This window comes from Penaeus japonicus, unplaced genomic scaffold, assembly GCF_977035675.1.
Source record: "Penaeus japonicus unplaced genomic scaffold, GWHDUDI00000001_assembly GWHDUDI00000013, whole genome shotgun sequence".
NCBI classification, from domain to species: domain Eukaryota; kingdom Metazoa; phylum Arthropoda; class Malacostraca; order Decapoda; family Penaeidae; genus Penaeus; species Penaeus japonicus.
In genome coordinates, this window is record NW_028234415.1 from 22,498,297 (window position 1) to 22,516,189 (window position 17,893).

General features: G+C 50.2%; 1 protein-coding gene across 2 annotated transcripts in view; it reads right to left on the minus strand.

The window, feature by feature from the left end:
* Positions 1-17,893, minus strand: part of ed (hemicentin protein echinoid) — a 136,847-nt gene that overhangs the window by 17,309 nt on the left and 101,645 nt on the right. Inside the window, exon 2 of one of the 2 annotated variants that reach the window (XM_086543314.1) lies at positions 8,867-8,986. The exons of the other annotated variant lie outside the window; for it this stretch is intronic. Coding sequence (XP_086399440.1) covers positions 8,867-8,986 — 120 coding nt within the window. The remainder of the gene's footprint in view (positions 1-8,866; positions 8,987-17,893) is intronic. 2 annotated transcript variants of the gene reach the window in all.

Here is a 17,893-nt window from a genome sequence, read left to right on the forward strand (position 1 = left end):
CCCTTTATCCTACCTTCTCCCTCATTTATCCTTCACTTATCCTTCCCGCATCAGGGTTCCTCCCCCGTCCTTTGGGTTTATACATATATATACACCTGGCTTTATTGGGTTCCCGGACGGCTTTATGGCACTAACGAAAGGATTTCGGCGTCGGCAAAAAACGAGAGGAGAGAAAATAAAAAATAAAAATAACTCGGTATTATAAAATCGACCCTCGTTCTTAATACACGTGCGTCCTGTAGACACACACATACACACACACACACACACACACACACAAAGTCATCATCATCACAATCATCACCACTGTCACCATCTCCCCCCGCCTGGCTGATCCCATCACCTATCATCAATAACCAAATCAACTCATCACTCCCCCCCCCCACCTCCTCCTCCTCCTCCAACCATAGGATACACAGGAGAGAATCCCGAATCCAAAGGACACGTCGCCCTCGGAGTCGGCCAAGGGGGGCTGGCTCCTCGATCACACTTCAGGCACGTCCTTAAGGAGATAGGATGAGAGGAGGTTGGGGCAGCGGAGAGGGCAAGGGGGGGAGGGTTTCAGGGGAGGGAGGGAGGGCGAAGAGGATGAAAATAATGATGATGATGATGATGAGGGAGAAGGAGGAGGAGGGAGGAGGAGAAGAAAGGAAGAGGGAGGAAAAGAAGAAAGGAGGAGGGAGAAGAGAGAAGAGGAGGAAAGAGGAGAAAGGAGAAGAGGAGGAAGTGATTCTGATGCTACTGCTGCTGCTGATTATATAACAATGGCCAAACAACAAGAGCAGCAAGAGCAGCAACCCCACCGCCACCACTCGGCAACGGAGCCACAGACCCTCGCGAGGTACACTCAAAAACCTCTTCGGGGATAAAGAAAAGAATCCACTTATCTGGAGCGCCTCGTTGCACGGGACGAGTGCAACCCGACGCCACCGAGAGGCCACAGGACGCTGTTGCAGAAAGATGAAAAGCTAAAAAAAAAGTATTGCTCGCTGAATAAATAATGCGATATGCGCGCGCGAGCCGCTTATCTCTCTCTCCCTCTCTCGCTCTCTCTCTTTTTCTCCTCCTTCACGACCACTTGACTCGAGAGATGGGGAGAGATAGGTCGAGTGTCGTGGCGGAGGGGAAAGGGAGGGAGGATGGGGAGGGGAGAAGAGAGAAGGGGGAGGTGGAGGGGGGAAAGGAAGGTGAGGAGAGGGAGGGAGGGAGAAATATGTGAAGAAAAAAAAATTACCAATAAGAGTGGTGATGGAAGGGAAGTAAAGGACGAATAACGTGCGGGCGTGTGGGCGTAGGTAGAGGGGGGTGTCGTCCGAAAGGCCTAAAAAACAATATCAATCAACGAACTAGACAAAGAACGAAATCGATATACGACGAGGATCCAGGATATTAGCTGGTTCGGAGCAGGATGTGCAGGATGGGGGAGAGGAAGGGCGACAGACAAGAGGAGCAGCAGCAGGAGGAGGAGGAACGCGAGTCCAGAACCCTACAAAATATCCCTTGCTCTCTGATCTATGAATTCCTAAGAAGTCCTAAGAACTTTCAATGAGGTGAATCGCCAGGAAAAAGACACTGCAACTCTCAGTCACGGAGAGGAGGAAAGTGCAGGTCTCACGTGAGGAAGGGCTCGTCGGCGGGCGGGTGGGCGAGAGGCCACGCGGGCGTGCGGTAGCGGGGGAGGCGATCAGGCGCTGCTGGAAACCGTACCCGACGCCCGTTATCGGATCCGCGGTGTCGGATACGGGCATCCGCCATCGACGCGCATCTCGGACAAGCCTCACCGGAGGTCTATAGACTCCCGCCACTCCCCCCTCCCCCTCCCCATACCCCCCATTCTCACATTCGCAACTCGCAACACGGAGGCTAATGTGCACCATGTTGCATTGCAGCACACATTATGCAAACAAAGTAAGAAACTGGAAATCGTTAAATCACAGATATAATGTGCTGTAAAACCTTCAAACAATGCATCTGAATACACGCGCTCGCTACCTTTCTGCTGCATGGAGGAAATATAAAACGAGACGCACTTGAAAGGCAAAGGAAGGGGGAGACGGAAGAGAGGAGAGAAAAGAGATAAAGAGAAGAAGAGGAGGATGAGAAGGAGGAGGAAGAGAACGATGAGGGCTAGGATGAGGAGGAGGAGGGACTCACACCACAACAAAGGTGTAGCGAAGGACACCTGAGCCAAGTTGCACCTTGCAGCCAGGTCTCGGGTTGTCCGCCACTCGCATCCCCTTGAACACACTGCCCAGGTACCAACGCCCTGCACCCTTACACCTCTTCCTTTCCTCTTCTGGAACTTTCTCCTATTCCAGGGTTTTCATCATTCGTAATAACTGTAGAGAGGAAAGGTGAGGGAGATGGAGATGGAGATGGAGATGGAGAAGGAGGAGAGGTAGAGAGAGAGGGCGGAGGGAGGGAGGTAGAGGGAGACGGAGAAAGAGAGAGAAAGAGAGAGAGAGAGAGAGAGAGAGAGAGAGAGAGAGAGAGAGAGAGAGAGAGAGAGAGAGAGAGAGAGAGAGAGAGAGAGAGAGAGAGAGAGAGAAGAAAGAGAATACAACAAATGAGAGCAGCGACTCCACCAGAAACAAGTCACAAATCACGTTACATAACACAACCTCCTTGGCGTTCCTCTCCGAACAACGGCTTCTATACCGAACCTTGAGTCTCCTACTTCGTACGTTTAATGCAGTTATGTCAAGGAGAGAGGAGGGGGGGGTGAAGGGGGGAGGGGGATAACACCATGTCACTACAAAAGTTTCGGGAAATAAGACGAGATTGCGTGTCTTATAGGCTGCTCCAGAAGCCATACACTGGTAAGCACTTACTTGTCTTGACTGAGGTTTGACATACTTCTCAGACGTACTTTGTCGACGTTCTCGTTCTCGTTCTCTCTTATTATCGTTCTCCTCCTCCATCCCCGTCTTCCTCCTCACCCTCATAAAAAAAAAACTCTCAAAGCGACATTCATTTGCCGACTTTACTTGCAACAACTCTTTCCTAGGTCAGTCAGCCTGCCATACTACCTTCCCTCCCCCCAGTATGATCCCCTTTAGTTCTGCCTCGCAACTCCCAGCGCCGGAGGAACACCTCGTAAACAGCATCGCAATCTTGTTATCGCGCGGGATCTCGAGACTCGCGAGATTATTACTTAACACCTGTGCAGGATCTACTTTCTGATTTTTTTTTCTACACACGTACACACAAACGATATATATACACACATACATATATGCATACACACAGGCGTGTTATATATACACACACATCCAAAATTATACGGCAAGCTTACGCCACGTCTCGGCTCACATACCTTACTATTCATGCACGACCATGCGCGCCTGACCGGTACAACACTGTGCTTACCGTCACCACCTCATCCATAGGCCTATGTGGCCATATCGCCCACCTCTTTATCATCTCCGCTCATGAATAATGCTATAATAGAGCACTTCCACGCTACATTACCGCTAAGCCGAAATACCCCCACGCTCGGCCGTAATATTAAGCAGCTAAACGTGAACCGAATTCCCTCCCTCCCTCATCCCCCCCCCCCTCTTTCTCCGGCAATGTCTCGGCTAACAAGCTAACAAACGCGGGCCATTTCGTTCGCAAATTAACCATCCACTCTTCGACGATACCTGGCCAATCCATCCACATCTCGCCGACGTAGAAAAAAAGTAGAAGTAACGATTCCCTACATATTTTTTTTTTCTTTCTTTTTTTCTTCCCAAACAGGCTCCTAAAATCACAACGCCAATCCTTCGAAAATTAACCACGACTCTTCTGCGACTACAACAAGCCACCCTTCCCGGAAACGTAGAGAGAAGACGAAGGCGAAGACGAAGAAGAAAACGGCGAACAGGAAGACGATAACGAAGAGGGAGATGAAGGCAAGGAAGGTGTTGACGGGGTACTTTTCCTCCCGCTGGCGACTCAGGAGGTGTAACGATATGCTAATCCCCGTCATGTTGCGCGGCGAGGTGTCTATCGCGGTGATTTTTCACCTTGACGGACCGGTAAGTGAAGGGGGGGGGGGGTTAAAGGAGGGAGGAAGGGGGATGGGGATTGGGGATGGGGAGAGGGGGAGGGACGAAGCGGGGGAGATGAGAAGGAGGAGGGGAGGAAGAAGGCAGGGAGAAGGGAGTGGGGCTGGATGTTGGGAAGGGCAAGAGAGGTAGGGGAGAAGGAGGGAATAGGATCAGGAAGAGGAAGGGAAAGGAAGAGCCTGTGTGGATACCTAGGTGGTAGCTCTGTCGGCCCCACTGCTGACGACGCCCCGCCACGCTATGACATGACAAGACATGACATGAAAAGAGGATTGGTCGGAAGGAAAGGCTGTATCGAAAGGCCTCACGTGACCAGTCAAAGGTAACCATCAAAATGTTCCTCTTGGAATGGAGTGTCTGTGGCACGCACCACCCCTGCCTAACATCCGGGACCCGAAACAGCCTTAATGACCCAAAGACGCCCTCCTCCTGATGGCTATGCTAATGAACGACGATCATAATGATGGAACAAATTTCCTCGATGATGATGGTGATGATGATGGCGGTGGTGGTGGTGCCGGTGATGCTGAGCAGGGGGTGAGGAGGAGGAGGAGGAGGAGGAGGAGGAGGAGGAGGAGGAGGAGGAGGAGGAGGAGGAGGAGGAGGAGGAGGAGGAGGAAGGGGGTGCATTCTTAACGCCTCCCTCGCCATTCACCCCCATTTTCCTTCACCCCTCCCCCCACTCCCACCCCCACCCAATCCGTAAGGCCAGGAATCATTAACCCCAAGACAATGGCAGCGGCCATCACCTCGACTCTCCCAAGCGACGTGTCTATCTATAATCTCGTGTTATCTTGGCTGGCACTTGACCCGACGTCGGCCGGAGGTGAGAAGGAAGGAGGGAGGGAGGGTAGCTGAGTATTGTTCTATCCCAACACACGAAACACATGAGATGCCGTTAGAAAAGCATCCTTTTCTTTTGTTAGATACATATGTTCTTCCCCTTGACCTCCCTCCTCTACCCTCCTCTCCCCTTTCCCCTCCTCCCCTTTTACTCCCTGAGAGGTCAACAAGGGGTCGCCTGCACCTTCGCCGAGGCCAGCTAGAGGAGCCAGCGTTGGCAGACAACATGGCCGCTCCCTCCTTATGTTTGAGGAAGACAGACATGAGGTGGCAGGCGGGCGGGCGGGCGGGTGGGCCGGTGGGCAGGTCGACTGTCCTACATACCTTGAACCCGGCCGCAGACTTTCCCCCGCGCCGCGTCCAAGCCATACGCTGGGGCCGTGATGCGCGTCGTTCGCCAGGGGAAGAAGGGGGGCAAGCAGGCCCAGGGAAAGCCTCTGGCAGGATGTCCAAGAGGGGATTCTTCACGGGAAAAATTTGGGGTGAGATTGAAGGATGGAGGAAAGAGGAAAAGAAAGAGAGGAAAAGAGAAAGAAAGAGAAATAGATGAAAGGGATAGAGCGAGATAGAGCGAGATAGAGCGGGAGAGAGAGAGAGAGAGAGAGAGAGAGAGAGAGAGAGAGAGAGAGAGAGAGAGAGAGAGAGAGAGAGAGAGAGAGAGAGAGAGAGAGAGAGAGAGAACGGCGTGATAAAGCCTGTTTTCCTGACTCTACTCTAATAAACCCTCCATCCGAGTCTACTACAAAGTCCTCCTCCTCTGGCCTTATCTCGCCTGCCTTCGGGCAAGAGACACGCTAGTTACCGCGGCCATAAAAACCCAACAAAAGGCTTTTAAGGACAGAGCTCGCGCCGGAGGGCCCGCTATTACACAAACTGAGAAGGGGTTATCGGGCCAATTAAGAGAAAGCGTCAAATGCCACGTCATAAAAGCCGACCTCACCTCACCGCACACTTTCGCCCGCTCGTCACCGCCGCGACCGCACTCGCTTCATACTCACACTTTTACACATCATTCACTCACTCACTCACTAACTCACTAACTCACTCACCCACTCAAACTCATTCTATCACTCAAGGAGAAAGAAAGGAATAAAAGGAATGTAATTAAAGGAAAGGAATGGGGGGACAGATGCGTATAAGGGATAAAGAAGAGAGAGAGAGAGAGAGAGAGAGAGAGAGAGAGAGAGAGAGAGAGAGAGAGAGAGAGAGAGAGAGAGAGAGAGAGAGAGAGAGAGAGAGAGAGAGAGAGAGAGAGAGAGAGAGAGAGAGAGAGAGAGAGAGAGAGAGAAAAGGGAGAGAGAGAGAGAAAAGGGAGAGAGAGAGAAAAGGGAGAGAGAGAGAAAAGGGAGAGAGAGAAAGGGAGAGAGAGAGAGAGAGAGAGAGAGAGAGAGAGAGAGAGAGAGAGAGAGAGAGAGAGAGAGAGAGAGAGAGAGAGAGAGAGAGAGAGCGAGCAAGAGAGAGAGAAATAGGAAGGAGAGAGAGAGAGAGAGAGAGAGAGAGCGAGCAAGAGAGAGAGAGAGAGAGAGAGAGGCAACGATATACGGCCGATGGGAATACGTAATGAGCGCGCGGGGTCGAAGGAGGAAGAGCAGCAGAGAACACGAGGGAGGTATGCAGGTGTCCCGGGGTAAGGAACAAATGCGGGTGGGGTCGGGAGACAGGCGAGAAGACTGATGGACCCCAGACAGCCCCAGCGGCCGATACAGCCCGGAATCGAACGCACGCACATCCATCACAAGCACGGTAGAGTGACGGACTGCTCGCAAGAGACAGGCGGCGGATGCCTAGCCGGTATCTATCTCGAAATCTATCTATATCCGGCAAATCTATTAATCAGTCAATCAGTCTATCTATATACAGAGGATAACGAGAGCAAATTACAAAAAAAAAGAAAGAAAAACAGAATCAGGGTAAGTATCTAGACCACGCGAGATGTGCCCTAAGGGAAATGCATTGCGGGGTCATCCCTTTACCCCGGGGGACAGCTCTCTCTCCCACCTTACCCCTGCCCCCGCCCTACTACCCACCGCCCCAGGGCACAAACACACACATCAAAAATACATTACGACAGCCCTCTCGCGCCCATAACACACACACACACACACACACACACACACACACACACACACACACACACACACACACACACACACACACACACGTGTCAAAACTTACCGAGATAGTGATCCCGATTATCATAATCAGACAACCGTCAGGGAACACACAGGGAAGGTGAGGAGGAGGAGGAGGAGGAGGAGGAGGAGGAGGAGGAGGAGGAGGAGGAGGAGGAGGAGGAGGAGGAGGAGGAAGAGGAGGAGGAGGAGTGAGGATGAAGAGGAAGAAGAGGGGAAGGAGGAGGAGGACATCTCCGAACGCACCCCCACATCATGTCTTGCATACCGAGGAGTCTGGAAGGGCACCTCTCCCCCGACAACTATCCCCCCCACCTAGCCCTGCTCAGGAGTCTGGCCATTAACTCGCCGCCTTATCGCCACTACTGCCTAAAAAGGGGTTGACAAAAAGACACATGAAGAGAAGAGACAAAAAAGGGGGGGCAGGAGGCAGGGGGGTGGGGAGAAGGGGAGAGGGAGAGATGGGATGAGGGAGAGGGAGGGGGAAGAGAGAGACAGAGAGAGAGAGAGAGAGAGAGAGAGAGAGAGAGAGAGAGAGAGAGAGAGAGAGAGAGAGGGGAAACCACATAAGAAGCTCCCTAGGATGGTTAAAACACACACACACACACACACACACACACACACACACACACACACACACACACACACACACACACACACACACACACACACACACACACACACACACACACACACACACAGAGCTAGCCTGGCTTTCGAAGCTAGGCGTGCATTCACTTCAGCCTCACTGCATAGACTGCCAAACGAGGCCCCCGATCGTCATGCATGGCTGGCGTCCGCGGTCGTCATCATCATTAGAGGGAGAGAGGAAGAAAGGGAGAGAGGGAAATAGATAGAAAGTTCGACTGATGGACTGATGGAGGGGGGGGAGGTAGGAAGGGTAGGGAGGGGGAGGAGGGAAGGGGGAGGAAGTAAGAGAAAGAGAAAGACACAAACGAGAAAGAGAAAGAAAGAAAGGAGAGACGAAATAATACATATTCAAACATACAATCCCATAACTTTCCTCTCTCTCTCCATCTCACCCCCTCCCTCTTTCCCCTCCCTACCCCACCCAACCCCACCCTCACCCCACCCCACGCCATCCCGAAAACGCACACGCGAAGCATCTCAAGATGAACATCCCCCCCGCCCTCCCCCCCCACCCCTTCCCCCCTCCCTCCAATCCGCCCGGGTGCACATGACGCCACACACGCACAGCTTTATCGATGAGTTCGAAAAAAAAGAAAAAAGAGAGAGGATAGCGGCTCGCGTTGTGAATGATTCATGACAGAGATTGACTTTTCTTTTGGCATTGGTGTGTGTGTGTGTGTGTGTGTGTGTGTGTGTGTGTGTGTGTGTGTGTGTGTGTGTGTGTGTGTGTGTGTGTGTGTGTGTGTGTGTGTGGGCGCGCACGCGCTCGCTCGCTCGCTCGTTTGCTTGCTTGCTTGCTTGAAAACCAAGGACTCTGAGAACTTACAACTTCAGGGTTCGAAAAAATGAGAATCTCCTCCCCATTCATTTCCTCCCCTCTCCCCCCTCCTCTTCTATCCTCTTACACCCCTCCCTCCCTCGTGGGAAGTGTTACTTGCTGAATCCACTCCCCCTCATTCCCCCTCCCCCCTTTAAACCAAAATATCCCACACTTATGTAACCTAATATAACGATTCTATTGTAACTTAAAACCAATGATGATGATGATGATCATGATAAAGAATAATCAAAATAGGTGAAGATGATGGTGATGACGACAGTAAATAGTGGAAGAGGACGAGAGAAAAAAAAGACACAACAAAACGACAATAAAAAGAAACCAAAAGCAGGTGAAGAAAACCGACGTACCGAGCGCGACCAGGAGGAAGAGGAGGCGGTGGGGGAGAGGGAGGGGGAGGGGGAAGAACACCCCCCTGCCACCACCAGTAGCCAACCGTGATGTCACTGACTTCGGACCCATCACATTACCTGTTGGAGAGAGAAACAAAGAAAATTAATATCATTATACACAGAAAAAAAGAAAAAAGATAAAAAAACGCGACAAAGTGAGTTGAAGGAACAATAATAAACAATGACTAGAAAAATACAAAAATATATATGAATATCTAAATATCTCTTGTTCTTTCGAGTCGTGTGCTAACGTCTTGTCAAAAATTCAAACCCCTTAGGAACCCCTTCCGAAACCCTCCCACCTCCCCATCCCCCCTACCAGCTCCCTCCCCATCAGGGTAATCCATGTCTGGCGAGTCCTTATGCACCTTCAGACCATGACTCACCTGTCCCTAACCGCAGATAGACAAAAATCACTCGCTCGCTGTCTCCTGCGTGTGCGTGTGTGTGTGTGTGTGTGTGTGTGTGTGTGTGTGTGTGTGTGTGTGTGTGTGTGTGTGTGTGTGTGTGTGTGTGTGTGTGTGCGTGCTCGCGCGCGCGCGCGTGTGTGCGAGAGAGAGAGAGAGAAAGAGAATGTGTGGGAGGGAGGAAAAGAGGAGGACGAGAAGAGAAGAGAAGAGGAGGGAGAGGGGGAGATAGGGATAGGGGATAGAGGAAAGAGAGGGAGAGAAGGAGAGAGGCAGAGGAAAAGGGGTAAGGGGTAAGGGGCTAAGGGGGAGAGGAGAGGGTTGCCTTAAGTCATGGAAAAAACAAGTTTTGGTGAATAAAACTCGCTGAATAACCTTCTGCCAGGAGTCATTGGCGGCAGCGCAGCCCCGAGGCTATGCAATTCCGGCGAAAAAAGAAAACGTGGATTTTATTTTTCTTCATGAGGATGTTGTATTGTTGCAATTTTCAGGCAATTTACTGACCACATCGGATCGTCAAGAACTCTTCTCCCGCAGACACAGACACACGAAAACAGACGCAGATAGATATAAACCTATAAATTCATACATACATTCACACATACATACATACATACACACACACATACATAAAAACATACACATACACGAGCACGACTTTATACAAATCGCTAATTTCTCTTCAGTCCTACTCTCTATATCATCTTTATCGCTATCGCTGTCACAAAATTCTCTCTCTCTCTCTCTCTCTCTCTCTCTCTCTCTCTCTCTCTTTCTCTTTCTCTCTCTCTCTCTCTCTGACACTCAAAAAAAAATCCATCCCTTGACATGAAATTAATTGCCCGGTCTCCCCACTCTCCCCCCTCCCTCGTGGCACCCCCCAAGGGCCAATTTGACCACGCAGAAGGGGTCCTCCGCCGCACGACCCTCATCGGCTAAGGACCTTCCAAGTTTTCCCAAACCGCATAAACAAGGCGGGTCGTACTTGCTTTCTTCCTCTTCGGCGCGAAAGAGTGGGTCTTTGGTGAATGAAGGCAATGGAGGCCATGTTGAGATACGTCGATTTGTGTGTGTGTGTGTGTGTGTGTGTGTGTGTGTGTGTGTGTGTGTGTGTGTGTGTGTGTGTGTGTGTGTGTGTGTGTGTGTTTATGTGTAAAATGCCTCCGTATGCGTATTCTTAAAACCAGATTACTTCCGAACACTATATAAAGACAACCAGGATATCGCCTACAGTCCAAACAAACAAACGACACACAAACGTTTGTGGGCCCACACGCCCACAAACACAAAATCCGCCCACGGCCCGCCCACCTACACCCGTAACTCATCCTTCGCCAAACACAAGGCCCTTCTCTCCTCCCGAACGCAAGAGCCGGACCGGAACCCCACAATAACGCCCCGAGGGAAGTCCCCCCAGGCCAATCACGACAAATCTGTAACAATATGAGGAAAATAGACGACAATGGAGCGGGAGAGGGAGAGGGAGGAGGGAAAAGGGTGGATAGGGAGGGAAGGAAGAGGACTGGAAGGGTGAGCAGAGGAATAATACAGAACACATGCCTCCCTACCTTTTCCTTCGGTCAAAAAATAGAAGGAGCGAAGCAGGGAGAGGGGCAGGGAGGGAGAAAGAGAAAGAAAGAGAAATGAAGGGAGTGCGAGAGGAGGAAGAGTAAAAAGTGGGAAGAAACGAGGCAGAAACTCCAGACTAGCCATCCCCCCCCCCCCCCCAGTACACATACGCACATATTAATAACCCAAAGGGAGCGTAATCTTGACATTCCACGGAGGAGCGTAGCGTAGCACTGTCGAGGTGTGCGGGGTGGGGGTGGGGGTGGGGGGATTGGATAGGAGGGGGCGATTAATGGCTACCTGCTGGCGCCGAAGGTACGTACGTACGGCACAGCGCTCCGGAAGCTCACTCACTCACTCACTCCTACCTTCCTTCCTCCTTCCTAAACTAAACTTATTCCACATACACAGAAGACCAAGAAACCAGCGCCGAAGTATGAACATTCCCGCACAACACGACAACGACCGATCGACCAACCGACCGACGGACAGCGACCGACCCACGGCACCGGAATACAGCCGACGGAGACACCCTGCTTACTAGAGCACAGGAAAGAGCCCCTTGCCAGATCTCCTCATGCGACGGGGAAAGCACGACGACCATGCCAATAGTTAGCACCGCGACTGACGCGTAACGACTCGTCTAGCCGCTCACTTGCAACACCCGAGTTGAAATTCCCTTCCGCAGGGCTCGCCGGGGAGACATCACGACGACAAAGTGTTCACAATTCTATAGCTATATCTATATCTATGTCATTATCTATCTATATCTATATCTATCTATCTATCTATATATATGTTAATCTATGCATGTTTGTATATCTTAACGCAGCAATTTAAACCAAACATCTTCTCAACCAGTCTCACCAAAATAACGCATCGCACACAGCTCCCGAATTACCCATCGATACACAGCTGTCGCCCCGGTCCACCAGGCGGGCTGATTGGTAATGGGGTGACAGGTGGGTAGAGGAGGAAGAGGAAGAAGAAAGGGGGGGGAGAGGAGGTGGTGGTGGTGGTGGTGGTGGTGGTGGTGGTGGTGGTGGTGGTGGTGGTGGTGGAGGAGGAGGGAGGGGAGGAGGAGGAGGCAGAAAACAAAAGGGAAGGAAGAGTGCGAAATAAGAGTAGGAGTAAGAGAAGTAAGAGAAAGAAGCCAAGACGCATGCTACACCTCATGGCCAGCAGAGAGCAACTGCACATGACACCTCATGGAGCCTAACGGACCCCAGGCGAGAAGACGCCATCTCTCTCTCCCTCTCCTTCGTGCGTCACCATGAACGTCAGCCACCAGCCGCGTGACTGAACAAAGCGATTCTGAAATATATCAAAATTACGCTTAAGTGCCCCGACTCACAACCAGGTGAAGCTCGTCTGACCCCAATTTTTAAAAATGTGACGGCTCTCAAAGAAATTCTAAAGACAGCGGGTAAAACACGGGCTGCCCTTGCGCATCACGGCCCTCATTTGGTGGCAGTTCAAAACGGGTCTCTTCGTGGTGCAATTGAGCAAGAAACCGTCGATTTAACTTGCACACTACGACACATCGAGTTGGCATTTACACGTACTTGTTGCCTTCTAAGAGACTTTACACCTTCCCTACCGTTGCAATGTTGCTCAATGCTTTCCAAACGTAAAGAGTAAAAATACTAATAATTGTAGAAGTGTTATGCAATCTTTGGAGTTTTTGTGGCACTCCTAAACATGCAATCAACGTGACGACACTCGAGGCTCGGTGACAATAGCTTAAATTGAAATAAGAAAAGAAAACGAAGAAAACGTCACGCAAACACAAAATGAAAGAACCGGGCAAGTGGCAAAACACACACACACGCGCACACATACACATACACACACACACAGAAAGAGAGAGAGAAAGAGAGAGAGAAAAAGAGAGAGAGAGAGAGAGAGAGAGAGAGAGAGAGAGAGAGAGAGAGAGAGAGAGAGAGAGAGAGAGAGAGAGAGAGAGAGAGAGAGAGAGAGAGAGCATCGTTGTGAGTACTGGAAGATCATTACTCGCTGTGTGCTTAATGAACCACGGAGTGTACGCAGCGCCAGCAAGCCGTCAGAGTGAGTACATTCCCGGTCTTTGCGGAAATACCGGGCGTGTGGTTTAAAGGGGGGGGGGGGGGGGGAGAAGGTGTTATCTGTCAACTATTGGTTAACACCCGGACACGTAACTTCCCCTAGAAATAATCTTAATGACTCCTCTCCTTCTCCACCTCCCTATCCCCAACCCCGAACCCCAAAAAACCCACACTTCGATAAATGTAACCGGAGCCTCTCCCTTCCTCCTTCACTCCCTCCCTCCCTTCCTCTTTCTCTACCTCCCTCTTTCTCTACCTCTCTCCTTCCACGCCATTTAAGCCCAACCAATCCACAAGTCGGCGCTTACAAGAGCTCCGCGGGATAAAGAAACCCACACCCTTTCATAACAACCCCCTCCCTCAACCCCCATCTCCCCCCAACCCTCGCGGGTGTCCTGTCACCGATCCTACAGACAGTGACTCGTGCTCCGAATAAGAAAGGATAAGGGTTGCCATAAGGGTGCAATATGCAAGCTCCTACTGACCCCAGACCTCTTGGCAGACAGAGAAAGAAAGAGAGAGAGAGAAATCAAGGTAATATATACAAAGAAGGAAAAATGGAAGAGGCAGACAGAGGGAAAATCCGGAAAAAAAAATAGTAGGAAAACGAAAAGGAAATAATAACAACAACAACACACACTGATGCAACCAGGCGCAAAGTTCAAGCTATAAAGCCGATACGTAAAAAGGAAACAAAAACAACAACAAAAGGTAAATCGATTGTGAGCGTGGGGGAAGGTGTGGGGGGAGGGGGGTAGAAGGAGGGAGGGGAAAGGGAGGGGGGTAAAAAGAGGGAGGGGAAAGGGAGGGAGGGAGAGAGGGGGGAAAGGGAGGTTGGGGGTAGAGGTAAGGAATGGGGGGAGGGGTATTTAAGTGTAAACAATGGTGGTGTCAAAGGCTTGTCAGGACTAATTCAGGGGCAGCCGATGGGGGGGGAAGGAAGCCCCTATGAACAGAAGATTAAAAGGGAATAGAAATAGACAAACAAAAAACAAACAAACAAAAAGATCAAGAAAGAAAAGCGAGAGAAAGAGAAAGAAAAAGAAAGAAAGAAAAGAAGAACCAGACAACCCACGTACCATCCGCGACCGGAGCAGATGGTAGTAGTAGCCTCGCCGATCAAACATACCCACCCACAACATAACAACAACAACGAGTGAGTGAGTGAGAGAGAGAGAGAGAGAGAGAGAGAGAGAGAGAGAGAGAGAGAGAGAGAGAGAGAGAGAGAGAGAGGGGGGTGGAAGAGAGGGAGAGGGAGGGAGAGAGAGGGAGAGGGAGAGAAACACATACACACACAAGAAAAAAGGGGGTCGTAAAAGAACCAGTAAGAAACCATCGAGACAATACCGTCACGCCACACTTCCGATCTGCCATTTCCGGCGATACTTTCACCCGGGGGGAGGAAGGGGGGAAAGGGGAGAGGAAGAAGGAAGGTGAGGGGGGAGGAAGGTGAGAGAGAGGGGGAAGGAAGGTGAGAGAGAGAGGGGAGGAACGAAGAGAGGAGGGAAAGAGGAGGGAGGAGTGACGAGGAGGGAGTAGGTGGAGGGAGGAGTGACGAGGAGGGAGTAGGTGGAGGGAGGAGTGACGAGGAGGGAGGAGGAGGGAGGAGGAGGGAGGAGAGAGAGAGGGGGGGGGGGAAGAGGGGCGTCCCCGCTCGTTCGCAAATCGTCGCGCCGTAATAAGCCTAAGCCTACGTCTACCCGCCCGCTCGCCCGCACGCCCGCGCGGCGACAAAAGCTCCCGCGGGGAACGTTCGGCACGCAGGCGTTTACAAACACGCTCCTAAGAGAGGGATTTAAAGGGAAGGGGAAGGACTAAAGAGCTTTACAGTGAATAAATAAAAATAAATAAATAAATAAATCTTGCCACCAGCTGACTGTCCTAACAGCCAACACCTTGAAAGTCGACATAAAGTAAAACATCTAATCAGCTATCCCTCCTTTTAATGAATACTCTAGACCCAAATTAACTACAATATATATATATAATATTCCGTCATTCAAACAATGGTGATAAACTTACCTTCTCTAGCCCCCCCCCCCCTTGAAAATAAAAACTCCCGGTGCAAAGACAAACAATTACAAAAAATGAGGGTGAGACAAGTAAACTTTGACCTCCGGGCATAATTCACGCACTTTCACACACATTTTGAAAATAAGCGGGGGGGGGAGGTGACACTAATTCGTGGCATTAACACTGGAGAGGAGAATAATAAAATGAAGTGAAAATGTAACCCTTTGGATAATTTCTTCAACAAAACTTGAGAGGCAAATTGATAATTTTAGAAAATGCAGTTAATTTCGTAAACAAATAAAGACAAATAAATCAAAATAAAAAACATAATTTAATCCGTAATGAGAAATACGTTACGTAAGTTAGAGAGATCGAAACGCAAAATTTAAATCTCAGATCCCTTGTGGCAGACCTTTAAAAAAAAAGACAAATCTAAAAAAAAAGTCCACCGGAAGTTGTAAAATCATTTTCAAAACCCGAAAGAATGAAAAAAAAAGAAAAAATCTAGGGCAACACGAGCGACATATCACGTTTGGGAATACGGGAACGTGACTTTTTTCACCCTCTTCCGAAACAGTTTCCGCTTGAAGGTAGTAGGCCTACCTAATCGACGAGAGGGGGAGGGGGGAGGGGAGGGGAAGAGGGGGAAACTTTCCCAAGGGGATAGAAAGACACGGAAAAAAAAGGAGAGAGGAAGAAGTGGTGAAAAAGGAGAGAATTTCACAAATAAATACCAAACTAATCCAACGAGCCCCCCCCCCCTCCCCAAGAAAAAAAAGTAGAGATATTCGCCGTGAAAATTCGCTTTCGACATGAATTCCGAGATACCGAGAACGTTGGGGAGAGAGAACAAAGTCTTGAAATCGAGCGAGGAGAATTCATTTACCTACGGATGGGGGGAGGGGGGGAGGGAGGTAAAAGGGGATGGAGGGAAATAGGGGCAGAAGGGAAAATGGGGGAGGGGAGGGTGGAGGCACGGGAAACTAGGGAAGAGGAAAGAGAGGGAAGAGGAGAGGAATGGGGATGGAGGGTGGAGGAAGAGAGGGAAGGTAAAGAAAGGGAAAATTGTTTCTATTTTGGGGGTGAAGGAAAAACTCCGGGAGAGGGGGGAGGGTGCATACACGGGCCAGAAGGGCACGATCGCACCCTTCTTGCACACAACATCCAAAAGGTGAAACGAGGTTACAGAAATTTCCCAAAGAAAAAAAAGAAGAAAAAAATAGTAATAAAAAAGTAAAAGAAAAAGAAAAAGAAAATAACACTGCCGTACGTGACTGTTACATGGTTACAGCGACACCGTTACACGTGCAGTCACACCTGAAGAACACACACGAACACGCGCACACATACGTACCCACACTAACACACGCGACTCTCGAACCGAAACTTATGGTCGTAAAAAAAAAATCTTAACGGATTTTTAAAAAAATGTGATATCGTGAGTCGTGTGTGTGTGTGTGTGTGTGTGTGTGTGTGTGTGTGTGTGTGTGTGTGTGTGTGTGTGTGTGTGTGTGTGTGTGTGTGTGTGTGTGAGAGAGAGAGAGAGGGGGGGGGAGGGAGGAGAGGGGGGGAGGAGAGGAGAGGAGAGGAGAGGAGAGGAGAGGAGAGGAGAGGAGAGGGGGAGAGAGAAAGAGAGAGAGTATTCTTCACAAGATAGTTACGACGCTCCTAAATCCCACTAGTACAGCAACCGAACAACAGGCCATTAGACGTCAACGAAAAAATAGAAAAAAAAAATAAAAATAAACAGATAAAAAAAGACCAATACAAATGAAGCTCTCCACCCAATCCAATAAAGCGTGAGAAACGGCTTCGCAAATCACAGCAGACCGCGAATCCGAATCCACCCAATCTATCGATAGAAGAGCCAACGTCGTGGTACAAACAGGCATTGGGTTCGTTATCACTCGGCCAGGAACAGGAAAGGGAGAAGGACGATGCTTGGAGTGCGTTGATGGGTCGGTGAGAGGGAGGGAAGGGGGGAGGGAAGGAGGGAGGGAAGGGGGGAGGGAAGGGGGGAGGGAGGGAGGGAGGGAAGGAGAGGTAAGAGTGAGAGAGAGGGGCGGACGGGAAGGGAGGGGAGTGGAGGAGGGTAAAGAGAGAGAAGGAGGGAGAGGAAGGGAGACATAGGGAGAAGGTAAGGGCAAGAATGGGACATATATACAGGTAGAAAAAAAAACGAAAGCTTGGAAAAAAAAAGTATGAGAAAAAAATTAACTCCCAGAAAAAGTGAACAAAGTGCCATAATCAGTGAACAGGAACAATAATCAAGTATGTGTGGAGGGGGCAGGGAGGGGAGAGGCGAGAGGGAGGATCGTTTGTGACTGGAGAGGGGGCGGCACCAGTCGATTGTTTGTGCTAACTGCGGAAGCGATAGATCAAAGTGCACCTCTTCTACCCGCAGGTAATGAGGATGGTTGACACCGCCCCGGCACGACACTGAACTAAATCATCGCCCGAGTAGAAAAAATAATAATGATAAAAGTATAATTAGATTAACCTCCGCTCCCGTAAAAAAATAATAATAATCACCGGCCGATAGACACGACGGAACAATGAATACAATATTAAATGAACGGAATCTATAGCAACAACAACAACAACGACAAAATCGGGGTAACGAATCGTGTGAACAGACTCGCCATATTTCGCCGAGTACTCCCTCCCCTAGCGACTCCACGCGCTTACTGTAACGACTAATTACGAGTGACGTTGCAGGGGGATTAACGACTTTAATTGCAGACGGAGGATACGGGTAGACACGACCATATGGGGGGCGCTGGGAAGTCGACGACCGTGTTTCCAAATCCCAGGATGCTGCTGCTCCTGCTGTCGCTCCTGCTGCTGCTGCCACGACCGACTACCGCTGTTTGATGGCGACCGGTTCCCCTCGACAAAAACAACTTTTTTTG